At 48.9% G+C, this 13,733-nt stretch overlaps 1 protein-coding gene across 1 annotated transcript in view; it reads left to right on the top strand.

The window, feature by feature from the left end:
- Positions 1-13,733, top strand: part of LOC132407088 (asc-type amino acid transporter 1-like) — a 123,465-nt gene that overhangs the window by 102,902 nt on the left and 6,830 nt on the right. The window contains exon 7 of the mRNA XM_059993376.1: positions 8,103-13,221. Coding sequence (XP_059849359.1) covers positions 8,103-8,210 — 108 coding nt within the window. The 3' untranslated portion in view covers positions 8,211-13,221. The remainder of the gene's footprint in view (positions 1-8,102; positions 13,222-13,733) is intronic.

The raw sequence follows: 13,733 nt of genomic DNA, 5'->3' as shown, positions 1-13,733 counted from the left end.
ATCAATGTTTGGGTCGAGGAGTGATCTGTGAGGGTGAGGAGAGTGGGGAATGGCGATGAATGTTTGGGTTGAAGAGTGATGTGTGAGGGTGGGGAGAGTGGGGATTGGAGTGAATGTTTGGATTGAAGAGTGATGGGTGGGGAGAGTGGGGAATGGGAGTGAATGTTTGTGTTGAAGAGTGATGTGTGAGGGTGTGGAGAGTGGGGAATGGGGGTGAATGTTTGTGTTGAAGAGTGATGTTTGTGGGTGGGGAATGGGTGTGAATTTTTGGGTTGATGTGTGAGGGTGGGGAATGGGGATGAATGTTTGGGTTGAAGAGTGATGTTTGAGGGTGGGGAATGGGGGTGAATGTTTGGGTTGAAGAGTGACGTGTGAAGGTGTGGAATGGGGGTGAATCTTTGGGTTGAAGAGTGATGTGTGAGGTTGGGGAGAGTGGGGAATGGGGGTGAATGTTTGGGTTGAAGAGTGATGTGTGAGGGTGTGGAGAGTGGGGAATGGGGGTGAATGTTTGGGTTGAGGAGTGATGTGAGGGTGGGGAGAGTGGGTAATGGGGGTGAATATATGGGTTGAAGAGTGACGTGTGAGGGTGGGGAGAGTGGGTTATGGGGTGAATGTTTGGATTGAGGAGTGATGTGAGGGTGGGGAGAGTGGGGAACAGGGTTGAATGTTTGGGTTGAGGAGTGATGTGAGGGTGGGGAGAGTGGGGAATGGGGGAGAATGTTTGGGTTGAGTGATGTGTGAGGTTGGGGAGAGTGGGGACTGGGGCTGAATATTTGGGTTGAAGACTGATGTGTGATGGTGGGGAATGGGGGCTGAATGTTTGGGTTGGAGAGTGATGTGTGAGGGTGGGGAGAGTGGGGAATGGTGGATGAATGTTTGGGTTGAAGAGTGACGTGTGAGCGTGGGAAGAGTGGGGAATGGGGGTGAATGTTTGGGTTGAGTAGTGATGTGAGGGTGGGGAGAGTGGGGATTGGTGGAGAATGTTTGGGTTGAAGAGTGATGTGTGAGTTTGGGGAGAGTGGGGAACGGGGGATGAATGTTTGGGTTGAAGAGTGACATGTGAGGGTGGGGAGAGTTCGGAATGGGTGTGAATGTTTGGGTTGAAGAGTGATGTATGAGTGTGGGCAGAGTGGGGAATGGGCTGAATGTTTGGGTTGAAGAGTGATGTGTGAGGATGAGGAGAGCGGGGAATGGGGATGAATGTTTGGGTTCAAGAGTGATGTGTGCGGCTGGGGAGAGTGGGGAATGCGGTGAGTGGTTGTGTTGAAGAGTGATGTGTGAGGGTGGGTAGAGTGGGGAATGGTGGATGAATGTTTGGGTTGAAGAGTGATGTCTGAGCGTGGGGAGAGTGGGGCATGGGGGATGAATGTTTGGGTTGAGGAGTGATGTGAGGGTGCAGAGAGTGGGGAATGGAGCTGAATGTTTGGGTTGAATAGGTATTTGAAGTTGGGGAGTGTGGGGAATCGGGGTGAATGTTTGGGTTGTGGAGTGATGTGAGTGTGGGGAGAGTGGGGAATGGGGCTGAATGGGTTGGAGAGTGATGTGTGAGGTGGTGCTGGGAGAATGCGGATGTGGAGGAGGAGTGATTGGGTTTGGATTCAGAGATGGGTGTTGATGAGACTGAGTGGTGAGGTGTGTGGTGTGAATGGTGATCGAGACAGAACATGTGGGGTCGTCCTGGACCTGGAATGTAAAGGGTGGTGGGAGTTGGTCAGGATGGGTGGTGAATGTTGGGGGTGGTGTAGAATGATATGTGGGCTGGAAATTGAGCAGCGAGGGTGTGAATTGTTGACGAGGCAGGTGGTCCTGTTGGGTTTCGAGGTCACTGCAAGATGACTGCAATTGTAATTGGAATCTATGGCCTGGTTTGTTTAACATCTATGGTGGGGAGAGTTTAGGTTCAGTTTTTTGTCTTTCGACTGTACACAGATATGCTGACAAACGAAACAGCATTCCTCCAGACCCAGGTAAGACTACATAGAAGTCACACACAACACATAAAATAATATTACCACAAATAAATTAACAAAGAATAAGGTGATTACAGAAGTTCAAAAGTAAACAACTGCTGGTGCTTCGTACGTGATGGCAATGGTCTCCCAACCCTGGGGGTAGAAGAAGTTTCCCATCCTGACAATCCTTGTCGTAATGCTAAGGTACCTTCTGCCTGATGGTGGAGAGTTAAAGAGATTGCTGTGTGGATGAGAAGTGTTGCTGACAATGCCGAGGGCCCTGCGTGTGCAGAGCTCATTGTAAGTATCAGCAACAGGTGGAAGAGGACCCCAGTGATCTTCTCAATCCTTTGTAGGGCCAGCGGTGAGATAAGAGTTCATGTTATCTGTTGTGGGAGACAGTCCTTCATCCTGGAAGGAACTGTCCCATCTCAAAGGGATATGGAACAGAATCAAACCAGCGATGGGGATTTCTGCAGGGTCAGTCCTGTTGGTCAAAGGCCTTCAATGATAAGATAGTGAGACTCAATGAAGAGGAGATGGCAGATATATTGAACATGGTGCCATGGTGCCTGGTGGGACTAGGTGAGAGTAAGAGTTCGGCACGGACTAGAAGGGCTGAGATGGCCTGCTTCCGTGCTGTCATTGTTATATGGTTATATGAAGGAGACACGTGTACGAGATTCACCTCGTGGTGCTGGAGAGATGCTGTCTCAACTCAGAATATAGGAGTCTCTGAACTGCTGATGGGACATTTTCACTGGGAGCCCCAAGACCAGTTATTGGCCCTCACATGGTTACTAATTCCAGCATTGATGGAGCAAAGGAGCAAATAGGAAAGACCTCAGTTGTCAATAACATTAAAACAGTCGGTAAGCATGGAAGTCAGAACATTCAGCCTAAACAGCCTATGCTAGTTCCATCTGCCACATCCCTCAAAATCTACCTGACCAAGCACCTTTCATCTTATCCATGGAGCAGGAAATATGGTATTGAGGTAAAGTATTACCATGGATAGAGAATTGGTTAATCAATGGAAGGCAGAGAGTTGGGATGAATAGACAGGAAAAGTGAGGAGGTCCTGAAGAGAGAATATAGGAGCTAGGTAAGAAGCTGAAAAGCAGGACCTCCAGGGTAGCAAGGTGGCAGTGAGGATAAGAATAGTATGTTTTGGAAGGTCAATGCGTGGCTGAGGAACTGCTGCAGAGGGCAGGGGTTCGGATTATGGATTATTGTGGGGGATGTGAGACCTGTTAAAAATGTATGGGCTACACCTGAGCCTGAGGAGGGGTGCAATATCCTTGTGGGCAGGTTTTCTGGAGCTGCTCAGGAGGGTTGAAACGAATTGGCAGGGGAATGGGAACTGGACTGAGGATGGGGCAGTTGGTATACAAGCAGAGGCAGCATGTAGTAAGACTGTCAGGAAGGACAGACAGATGATAGAGCAAAATTGCAGTAGGGAAGATGAGTTAAAGTGTAACAGGGAGCTAAAATTGAAGAGTGATGAATACAGGTCTGAAGGTATATTTGAATGCACACTGTAATACGGAATAAGGAAGATGATCTTGTAGTGTAGTTAGAGATTGGCAGTTATGACATTGTGGCATCACATAATCATGGCTGAAAGATCATAGCAGGGACCTAACATGCAAGGATACATATTGTATCAAAAGGAAAGGTAGGCAGGCAGAGGGGGTTGTGTAGCTCTGTTGGTAAAAAATGAAAAATACTTAGAAAGAGGTGATGTAGGGTCAGAAGATGTTGAACCCTTGTGGGTAGAGTTAGGGAACTGCAAGAGAAAAATACCCTTGGGAGTTATACACAGACCTCTGAACAGCAGCTAGAATGTAAGTTACAAATTACAACAGGAGATAGAAAATACATGTGAAAAGGGCAATGTTCCAACAGTTATAGGGGATTTCAGTATGCTGGTAGATTAGGAAACTTAGGCTGCTGCTGGATCTCGAGAGAAAATTGTTAGAATACCTACAAGATGGCTTTTTAGAGCAGCTTGTGGTTGAGCCCACAAGGGGATCAGCTATTCTGGATTGGGTGTTGTGATTTGATTAGTGAGCTTAAGGTAAAGGTGAGAAGGAGACTCTAAAATCAGATGTATCAGTATTACAGTGGAGCAAGTGAAATTACAGTGTCGTGAGGTAGGAGCTGGCCAAAGTTGATTGGAAGGGGAACACTAGCAGGGACACTAAGTACACTGCAGATGCTGTGATCAATCAACATGCACAAAAGCTGGATGAACTCAGCAGGTCAGGCAGCATCCATTGAAATGAACAGTCAACATTTTGGGCCGAGACCCTTCGTCAGGACTCACGCAGGGACGATGGCAGGATAGCAATGGTTGGAGTTTCTGGGAGCAATTTAGAAAGTGCAGGGAAGATACTATCTCAGAGACAAAGAAGTATTCTAAAGGGAGGATGAGGCAACCGTGACTGACAGTAGAAGTCAAAGCCAATATAAAAGCCAAAGAGAAGACATAATATAGCAAAACTTAGTGGAAGGTTAGAAGATTGGAAGCTTTTAAAAATCAACAGAAGACAACTTAAAAAACAAAGTCATAAAGAGAGAAAAGATGAAATATGAAGATAAGCTGGCCAATAATATAAAAGAGGATATTAAAAAGTTTTTTTCAGATATATAATGAGTAAAAGAGAGATGAAGGTCAATATTAGACCACTGGAAAATGAAGCTCCAATGGCAGTAAATGGGGGAGAAAGAAATGCAGAGGAACTGAATAAGTATTTTGTTTTAGTCTTCACTGTGGAAGACACTAGCAGAATGCCAGAAATGTGAGAGTGTCAGGAGACAGGAGCGAGTGTCATTGCTATTACTAAGGAGAATGTGCTTGTGAAGCTGTAACGTCTGAACGTAGATAAGTCACCTGGTTCTGAAAGGGGAGGCTGAAGGGGATTGTAGAGGCATTAGTAATGATCATTCAAGAATCACTTAATTCTGGAATGGTTTCAGAGGACTGGAAAATTGCAAATGTCACTCCACTCTTTAAGAATGGAGGGAGTCAGAAGAAAGGAAGTTATGGGCCACTGACTTCAATGGTTGGAAAAACATTGGAGTCTATTAGTAAGGATGGGGTTTCGGGGTACTTGGTGGCACATGACAAACTGGGCCAATGTCAGCCTGATTTCCTTAAGGGGAAATCTTGTCATTACAAATCTGTTGGCATTTTTTGAGAAAATGATAGGCACGATAGACAAAGAAGAGTCAGTGAATGTTGTTTATTTGGATTTTCAGAAGGCCTTTACAAGGTGCTGCATGAGGCTGCTTAACATGAGTCCATGGTATTACAGGAAAGATACTAACATGTACAGAAGATTGGCTGACTGGCAGGAGGCAAATAATGGGAATAAAAGGGGTATTTTCTGGGTGGCTGCTGCTGACTAGTAGTATTCCACAGGTGTCTGTTACGACTGCTTTTTACGTTGTACGTCAATGATTTGGATGAAGCAATGGATGGCTTTGTGGCTAAGTTTGTGGATGATATGAAGATAGGTGGAAGAGCAGGTAGTATTGTGGAAGTAGGGTGTCTGTAGCAGGGCTTAGATTAGCAGGATGGGCAAGAAGTGGCATATGGAATATAGTGTCAGGAAGTGTATGGTCATGCAGTTTGGTAGAAGGAATAAATGTGTAGACTATTTTCTAAACATGGAGAAAATTCAAAAAATCTGAGGTGCAAAGGGTCTTGGGAGATCTTGTGCAGGATTCCCTAGAGGTTAATTTGCAGATTGAGTCAGTGGTAAGGAAGACAAATGCAATATTAGCATTCATTTCAGGAATATGAAAGCAAGGATGTAATGTTTTCCATAGATGCTGCCTGGCTTGTTGAGCTCCCCCAGTATTTTGTGCTTGGACTTCCAGCACCTGCAGATATTCTCTTGTATGTAATGATAGACTTTATAAAGGAATGATGAGGCCTCACTTGGAGTACTGTGAGCAGTTTAGGGCCTCTTATCTTAGAAAAGATGTGCTGAAACTGGAGAGGGATCAAAGGAGATTCACAAAAATGATTCGAGGTTGAATGGATTGTCACATGAAGAGGATTTGATGGCTCTGGGCCTGTATACTCTAGAATTCAGAAGAATGAGGGGAGACCTTATTGAAACCTATCGAAATGAGGAATTTCATTAGCCAGAGAGTGGTGAATCTGTGGAATTCTTTGCCACAGGCAGCTGTGGAAGCCGTCTTTATGTATATTTAAGGCAGAGGCTGATAGATCCTTGATTGATCAGGGCATGAAGGGATATGTGGAGAAGGCAGGAGACTGGGGCCGAGAGGAAAAATGGATCAGCCATGATGAAATTGCAAAGCAGACTCAATGGGCCAAGTGGCCTAATACTGCTCCTATATCTTATAGTCTTATTTCGAAAGGACCAGGATATAAGAGCAAAGATCTAATGCTGGGGCTTTTCAAGGCACTGGTCAGACTGCACTTGGAGCATTGTGAGCAGTTTTAGGCCTCTTATCTGAATATGCTGAATTTGGAGAGGGTCTAGAGGAGGGTCACAAGGATTATTCTGGGAATAAAAGGGTTAACATATGGGGAGCATTTGATGGCTCTGGGCTTTCACTCACTGGAATTTAGGAGAATGAGGTGGGGGGACCTCATTGAAACCTATCGAATATTGAAAGGTTTAGAAAGAGTGGATGTGGAGAGGATGTTTCCTTGATGGGGGAGTCTAGGACCGGAGAGCACATTGCTTTAGGACAGAGATGAGGAGGAATTTCTTTAGCCAGAAAATGGAATTAATTGCCGCAGACAGTTGTGAAGGCCAAGTCATTGAGCATATTTAAAGTGGAAGTTGATAAATTCTTGATTAATCAGGGCATCAAAGGTTAAAGGGATAAGGCTGGAGAATGGGCTTGAGAGGGATAATAAAACAGCCATGATGGAATGGAAGAACAAACTTGATGGGCCAAATGGCCTAATTCTGCTCCTGTGTCTTATTGTCTTTTCAGTGAGTATTTCATTGATAGGTTGTCAAAGGGGAGTGGAATTTCAAAGGGCCCACAACTGTTCACAATATATATTAACAATTAGAAAGAGGGGACTGAGCATAGTTATATCTATGTTTGTTCGTGCCAATAAATTGAACATAGAACATTATAGCACAGTACAGGCCCTTTGGCCCACAATTTTGTGCCAACTTTTAAACCTACTCTAAGATCAAATTAACCTTTCCCTCTTACATAGCTCTCCATGTGTCTGCCTAAAGTCTCTTAAACGTCCCTAAAGTCTGTCTCTACCACCACCTCCAGCAGTGAATTCTAAGCACCCACCGCCGTAGCCATAAGTCATAGAATGCTACAGAAACAGGCCCTTCAGCCCATTTATTCTGTGCTGAACCATTAATCTGCCGAGTTCCATTGACCTGCACCTGGACCAAAGCCCTCCATACCTTCCCATCCAAATTTCTCTTAAAATGATAAAATCAAACCCACATCCACCACTTCCACTGGAAGCTTATTCCACTATCTCATTGTCCTCTGAATGAATAAATTGCCCTCATGTTCCCCTTAAAATTTCACCCTTCACTCTTAACCTATGACCTCTAGTTGTAGTCTCACCCAACCTCAGTAGAAAATGCTTGCTTGCATTTATCGTATCTATACCCCTCATAATTTTGTACATCTTTATCAAATCTGCCCTCATTCTCCTATGTTCCAGGGAATAAAGTCCTAATCTATTCAACCTTTCCCTATAACTCATGCCCTCAAGTCCCAGAAACATAACCATATAACAATCACAGCACGGAAACAGGCCATCTCGGCCCTCCTAGTCCGTGCCGAACTCTTAATCTCACCTAGTCCCACCTACCCGCACTCAGCCCATAACCCTCCACTCCTTTCCTGTCCATATACCTATCCAATTTTACCTTAAATGACAGAACTGAACTGGCCTCTACTCCTTGTAAACATCCTTGTAAATATTCTCTGCACTCTTTCAATCTTATTACAGCTTTCCTGTAGGTAGGTGACTGCTTCCTCCCCACACCCCCCCACCTCCCTCGGGACCTGCTCAATGTTTGGACAATTACATGCAGTTCCACATCATGGCTGCATGGGAGGCTGTGACAGGTGCTCTCTAAGTTGCACTCACTTTCTTCTTTGCTCGTGCTTCAGACATTTGGTGAGAAGCTGCTGAGCTCTGTGCCGTGGATCATGCCTCTCTCCGTGGTCCTGTCAACCTTTGGAGGAATCAATGGCTACCTCTTCACCTCATCCAGGTGAGAATAGAGCCCATCCATCCTTGCCCTGGGTACTGAGTGCAGGGAAAACCAGGACGCTGGACCTGCCCGGAGCACCCTCCCTGTGGGGTGAAGGTCGGAAGATTGTCAAAATTACAGTAGGAGGTGAAGTGCTGGCAGATGAAGTTCATCTCAATGTATGAGAGGATGTTTTGGGAAGTTGGATTGGAAGGACATGCATAGTGCAAGAAATTCCCAAATTGAGATCAGATTCATGTCAAACTAGTTGATTGTTATAAAAGACTAGATATGTTGAAGAATCAAAAATTACCCGATTGCAGATGGCTGGTCCCATAGAGGTTTCCCTCGGTGTGTGTTTGGTAGTGTTGATCAAATCCCAATCCTCTGACAGGGATCTGGTACGGAAAGGTGGCTTCTGTCTGTCAGTCTTTCAACTGAGTCAAAATTACCCCATCTGCCGACCCCACTCCCCCCTCCGCCATCTGCCTATCACCCTCCTCACTGGGTCCACCCATCACCTCCAGGCTCTGTCACTATTCCCACTCCCTCCTCCTCCATCTATCATCCCTCCTCACCTGTATCTACCCATCACCTCCCAGCTTCTATCACTATTCCCACTCCTTCTCACCCCAGATCCACCCCTCAATACACTCTACGTTTCACAAGAGTGCTCAGAAATCCTTCTTTATTCCTTTAACAAATGTACTATGTCTAACTCAAGTTCAAGTTTAATTGTCATTCGACCATATATGAATGCCCATGGATACAGCCAAATGAAACAGCATTCCTCTGGGGCCAGGGTGCAACACACAGACCATACACAGCACAAGGCACATATAGGATGTATAAGACAGCAGTAAACATATAGTCACTCAAAAAATATAATATAGCCCAAGTCCGAGTGCATGAATGTTGTTGGCTTGAGCAAGCCTGCAGCACTCTGCAGACGAGCACAGTCCACCTTATCTTCCCTCCAGCGAACACTAAGGGCAATAGCAGCACCTCCCTCCAGCACGGCTGCAAACAGGTGACACCACAGCACGAGGCCGAGTCTTCGCTACAGCTCAGGCCACGCAGCTCCTCCGTCATCGATCTCGCCAATAAACCAGTGAGCCAGACTTGCAATCACAAGAAAAATGACCAAATCACTCACACCGCCTTTGTGCACCAGCTCTGATGCCTCTCTGGAGTAGGCAGCAAGTCTGCATCAATTCCTTCACCTTCAGTTCTTCTGGCAACAAGCAGTTTGCTGATAGCATAGACATGCAGTACTTGAAATTCTTGATGTCCAGCAGGGTCTTATGATTATTTAACATTTTAAAAAGTCAAGAACACTTTTGGCTGGCCCCATAAAGGCCACTGCAGGTGAGCACACGACCCTCTGACTGGAAAATCCCTGATAGCTGACAAATCCAATCATCCTGAGTGTTTGGCCGAAACATCTCCTCATTCTTTTCTCCCAGGTCCATTGTTCAGTTCAGGTGCACTCAATCAATTGTTTGGGGAGATGGGGCAAAGCTAGGGGTTCAGGAGAGGGGAGACAGGGCAGTGGGGAATTAGGGAAGAGTGAGGTGCAACAACAGATTGTCCAGTGGTCACTCCTGTGCTGGCAGGTTTTCCGATCCTGCTGTGTCAGAGAGCCTCTAAGCTGACGGTGTTCCAGAACATGTGTTCCCCGCAGGTGTCACAGAATGTGCCTGATGTCATTTTCTGTCTCTTGTTCACAGACTATGCTACGCTGGAGCACGACAGGGTCACTTGCCCAGTGTACTGGCCATGATCCACATCACACGGTGTACGCCCATCCCAGCCCTCCTCTGCTCCGTAAGGATGACCGAGGCTACAGCCTCATTGTCCCAATCCCTCCAGCACTTGCAAGTACAGACGGGGTCAAAGGTTACTTTGCTGGGGAGCTACTTCATTACCAATCAGCACCTTCGTCTCTGAGTCTCAGAATGGACCAATCGGTATCAGGGACAGAGGGATGGTGGGAGGGGGAAGGTGTGTGTAGGTAACACAGTCAAAGGAGGGATGCGTTAGTGTCCCAACGGTCAAGGATGTGTCGGTGTTACAGTGATGGACAGGGTGTGTGTGTGTGTCAGTGTTACAGTGACAGACAGGGGGGTGTGTGTCAGTGTTACAGTGACGGAATGGGGGTGTATGTGTCGGTGCTATAGTGATGGACGGGGTGTGTCTGTGTTAGTGTTACAGTGACAGACAGGGTGGGTGTGTTTGTGTGTGTGTGTCAGTGTTACAGTGATGGACAGAGGGGTGTGTGTCGGTGTTACAGTGACAGACGGTGTGTGTGTGTGTCGGTGTTACAGTGACGGACGGGGGGGTGTGTCAGTGTTACAGTGATGGACGGGGTGTGTGTGTGTGTCTGTGTTACAGTGACAGACAGGGTGTGTGTGTGTCAGTGTTACAGTGACGGATGGGGTGTGTGTGTGTGTGTGTCGGTGTTACAGTGACGGACGGGGGGGTGGGTGTCGGTGTTACAGTGATGGACGGGGGTGTGTGTGTCGGTGTTACAGTGTTGGATGGGGGGTGTGTCGGTGTTACAGTGACGGACGGGGTGTGTGTGTGTGTCGGTGTTACAGTGACGGACGGGGTGTGTGTGTGTCGGTGTTACAGAGATGGATGGGGGGTGTGTCGGTGTTACAGTGACAGATGGGGGGGTGTGTGTTGGTGTTACAGTGACAGAGAGGGTGTGTGTGTGTGTGTGTGTGTGTGTGTCGGTGTTACAGTGACGGACAGGGTGTGTGTGTCGGTGTTACAGTGACGGACAGGGGATGTGTGTGTATCGGTGTTACAGTGACGGACGGGGGGTGTGTGTCGGTGTTACAGTGACAGATGGTGTGTGTGTCGGTGTTACAGTGACAGACGGGGGGTGTGTGTATGTGTCAGTGTTACAGTGACGGACGGGGGGGTGTCAGTGTTACAGTGATGGACGGGGTGTGTGTCGGTGTTACAGTGATGTACGGGGTGTGTGTCAGTGTTACAGTGACGGACGGGGGGGTGTGTGTGTCGGTGTTACAGTGACGGACGGGGGGGTGTGTGTCGGTGTTACAGTGACAGACGGGGGATGTGTGTGTATCGGTGTTACAGTGACGGACAGGGGGGTGTGTGTCGGTGTTACAGTGACGGACGGGGGGTGTGTGTCGGTGTTACAGTGACGGACGGGGGGGTGTGTGTATGTGTCAGTGTTACAGTGACGGACGGGGGGGTGTCAGTGTTACAGTGACGGACGGGGGGGGGTGTCGGTGTTACAGTGATGGACGGGGTGTGTGTCGGTGTAACAGTGACGTACGGGGTGTGTGTCGGTGTTACAGTGACGGACCGGGGGGGGGGGTGTCGGTGCTACAGTGACGGACGGGGGTGTGTGTGTGTCGGTGTTACAGTGACGGACGGGGGTGTGTGTGTGTCGGTGCTACAGTGACGGACGGGGGTGTGTGTGTGTCGGTGCTACAGTGACGGACGGGGGTGTGTGTGTGTCGGTGCTACAGTGACGGACGGGGGTGTGTGTGTGTGTCGGTGCTACAGTGACGGACGGGGGTGTGTGTGGGTGTTACAGTGACGGACAGGGGTGTGTGTGGATGTTACAGTGACGGACGGGGGTGTGTGTGTGTCGGTGTTACAGTGACGGACCGGGGGGTGTGTGTCGGTGCTACAGTGACGGACGGGGGGTGTGTGTGTCGGTGTTACAGTGACGGACCGGGGGGTGTGTGTTGGTGTTACAGTGACAGACGGGGGGTGTGTGTGTCGGTGCTACAGTGACGGACGGGGGTGTGTGTCGGTGCTACAGTGACGGACGGGGGTGTGTGTCGGTGTTACAGTGACGGACGGGGGGTGTGTGTGTCGGTGTTACAGTGACGGACCGGGGGGTGTGTGTTGGTGTTACAGTGACGGACGGGGGTGTGTGTCGGTGTTACAGTGACGGACCGGGGGGTGTGTGTCGGTGCTACAGTGACGGACGGGGGGGTGTGTGTCGGTGTTACAGTGACGGACGGGGGGTGTGTGTGTCGGTGTTACAGTGACGGACCGGGGGGTGTGTGTTGGTGTTACAGTGACGGACGGGGGTGTGTGTCGGTGCTACAGTGACGGACGGGGGTGTGTGTCGGTGCTACAGTGACGGACGGGGGTGTGTGTCGGTGTTACAGTGACGGACGGGGGTGTGTGTGTGTTGGTGTTACAGTGACGGACGGGGGTGTGTGTCAGTGTTACAGTGACGGACAGGGGTGTGTGTGTGTCGGTGCTACAGTGACGGACGGGGGTGTGTGTCGGTGTTACAGTGACGGACGGGGGTGTGTGTGTGTCGGTGTTACAGTGACGGACAGGGGTGTGTGTGGGTGTTACAGTGACGGACGGGGGTGTGTGTGTGTCGGTGTTACAGTGACGGACCGGGGGGGGTGTGTTGGTGCTACAGTGACGGACGGGGGGGTGTGTGTTGGTGTTACAGTGACGGACCGGGGGGTGTGTGTTGGTGTTACAGTGACAGACGGGGGGTGTGTGTGTCGGTGCTACAGTGACGGACGGGGGTGTGTGTCGGTGCTACAGTGACGGACAGGGGTGTGTGTGTGTCGGTGTTACAGTGACGGACAGGGGTGTGTGTGTGTCGGTGTTACAGTGACGGACAGGGGTGTGTGTGGGTGTGTTCCAATGATGCGTGTAGCCATGTGTTGCACAGAGGTTGTGTGTGTTGCTGATGGGAGAAGTGCTATGGTTAGGGTCAGAGCTTTACAGTCAGGTTTGGGGAGTTACGGTGAGCTTTGGGATGTTACGGATGGTGTCGGGGCATTATGGTTTGGGTGTTACGGGTGGGGTTGTGGTGTTACTGAGGGAGGGGTATACCTGACTGTACCACTGACTGTACCTTCCTCCTGTAGTGTGTTACTTCGCTGCTTATGTTAATCATTGCTGATATTTACACGCTGATTAACTACGTGGTGTTCATTAACTACCTGTGCTATGGTGTCACCATCACTGCGCTGCTGTTACTGCGGTGGAGAAAACCCAAACTCTATCGTCCCATCAAGGTAATTTTAAACCCCCCCCACCCATAGCCCTCGCATTCCCTGAGACTTAGAGTTCACTGACCCCCTCTGCGTCTCTCTCCTCTCCCCTGTCTCTGCCCCTCTGCTTTAGTCTCGCCATTTAAATCAGAAGTAATCTCACTGCCTTTATCTGGGAATCAGACATAAAAGCAGGAAACTCCCAGATGTTGGGCAGCATCTGTGGGGAGAGAAACAGCGTCAGGATTGGTCATCACCCTCCATCATTACCCCACGTTAGTCGCTCCCAAACTATGCTGAATGTCCTCGTCTCTCCCTGCAACACCCCCCCAGTCTCCCTGTCTGTCCAGTTCCCTCTTCCCCATCACCCAGTCTGACTGTAGTCTCCTCTTCCCCATCTCCCTGTCTGACTCTAGTCTCCTTTCCCACACCCCCGTCTCCATCTGACTCCAGTCTCCTCCCCCACACCCGTCTCCCTGTCTGACTCCAGTCTCCTCTCCACGTCCTCTTCCCCATCTCCCTGTCTGACTCTAGTC

This window comes from Hypanus sabinus, chromosome 17, assembly GCF_030144855.1.
Source record: "Hypanus sabinus isolate sHypSab1 chromosome 17, sHypSab1.hap1, whole genome shotgun sequence".
In the NCBI taxonomy this organism is placed as follows: Eukaryota; Metazoa; Chordata; class Chondrichthyes; order Myliobatiformes; family Dasyatidae; genus Hypanus; species Hypanus sabinus.
This window is presented reverse-complemented; position numbering and strand designations above follow the sequence as displayed.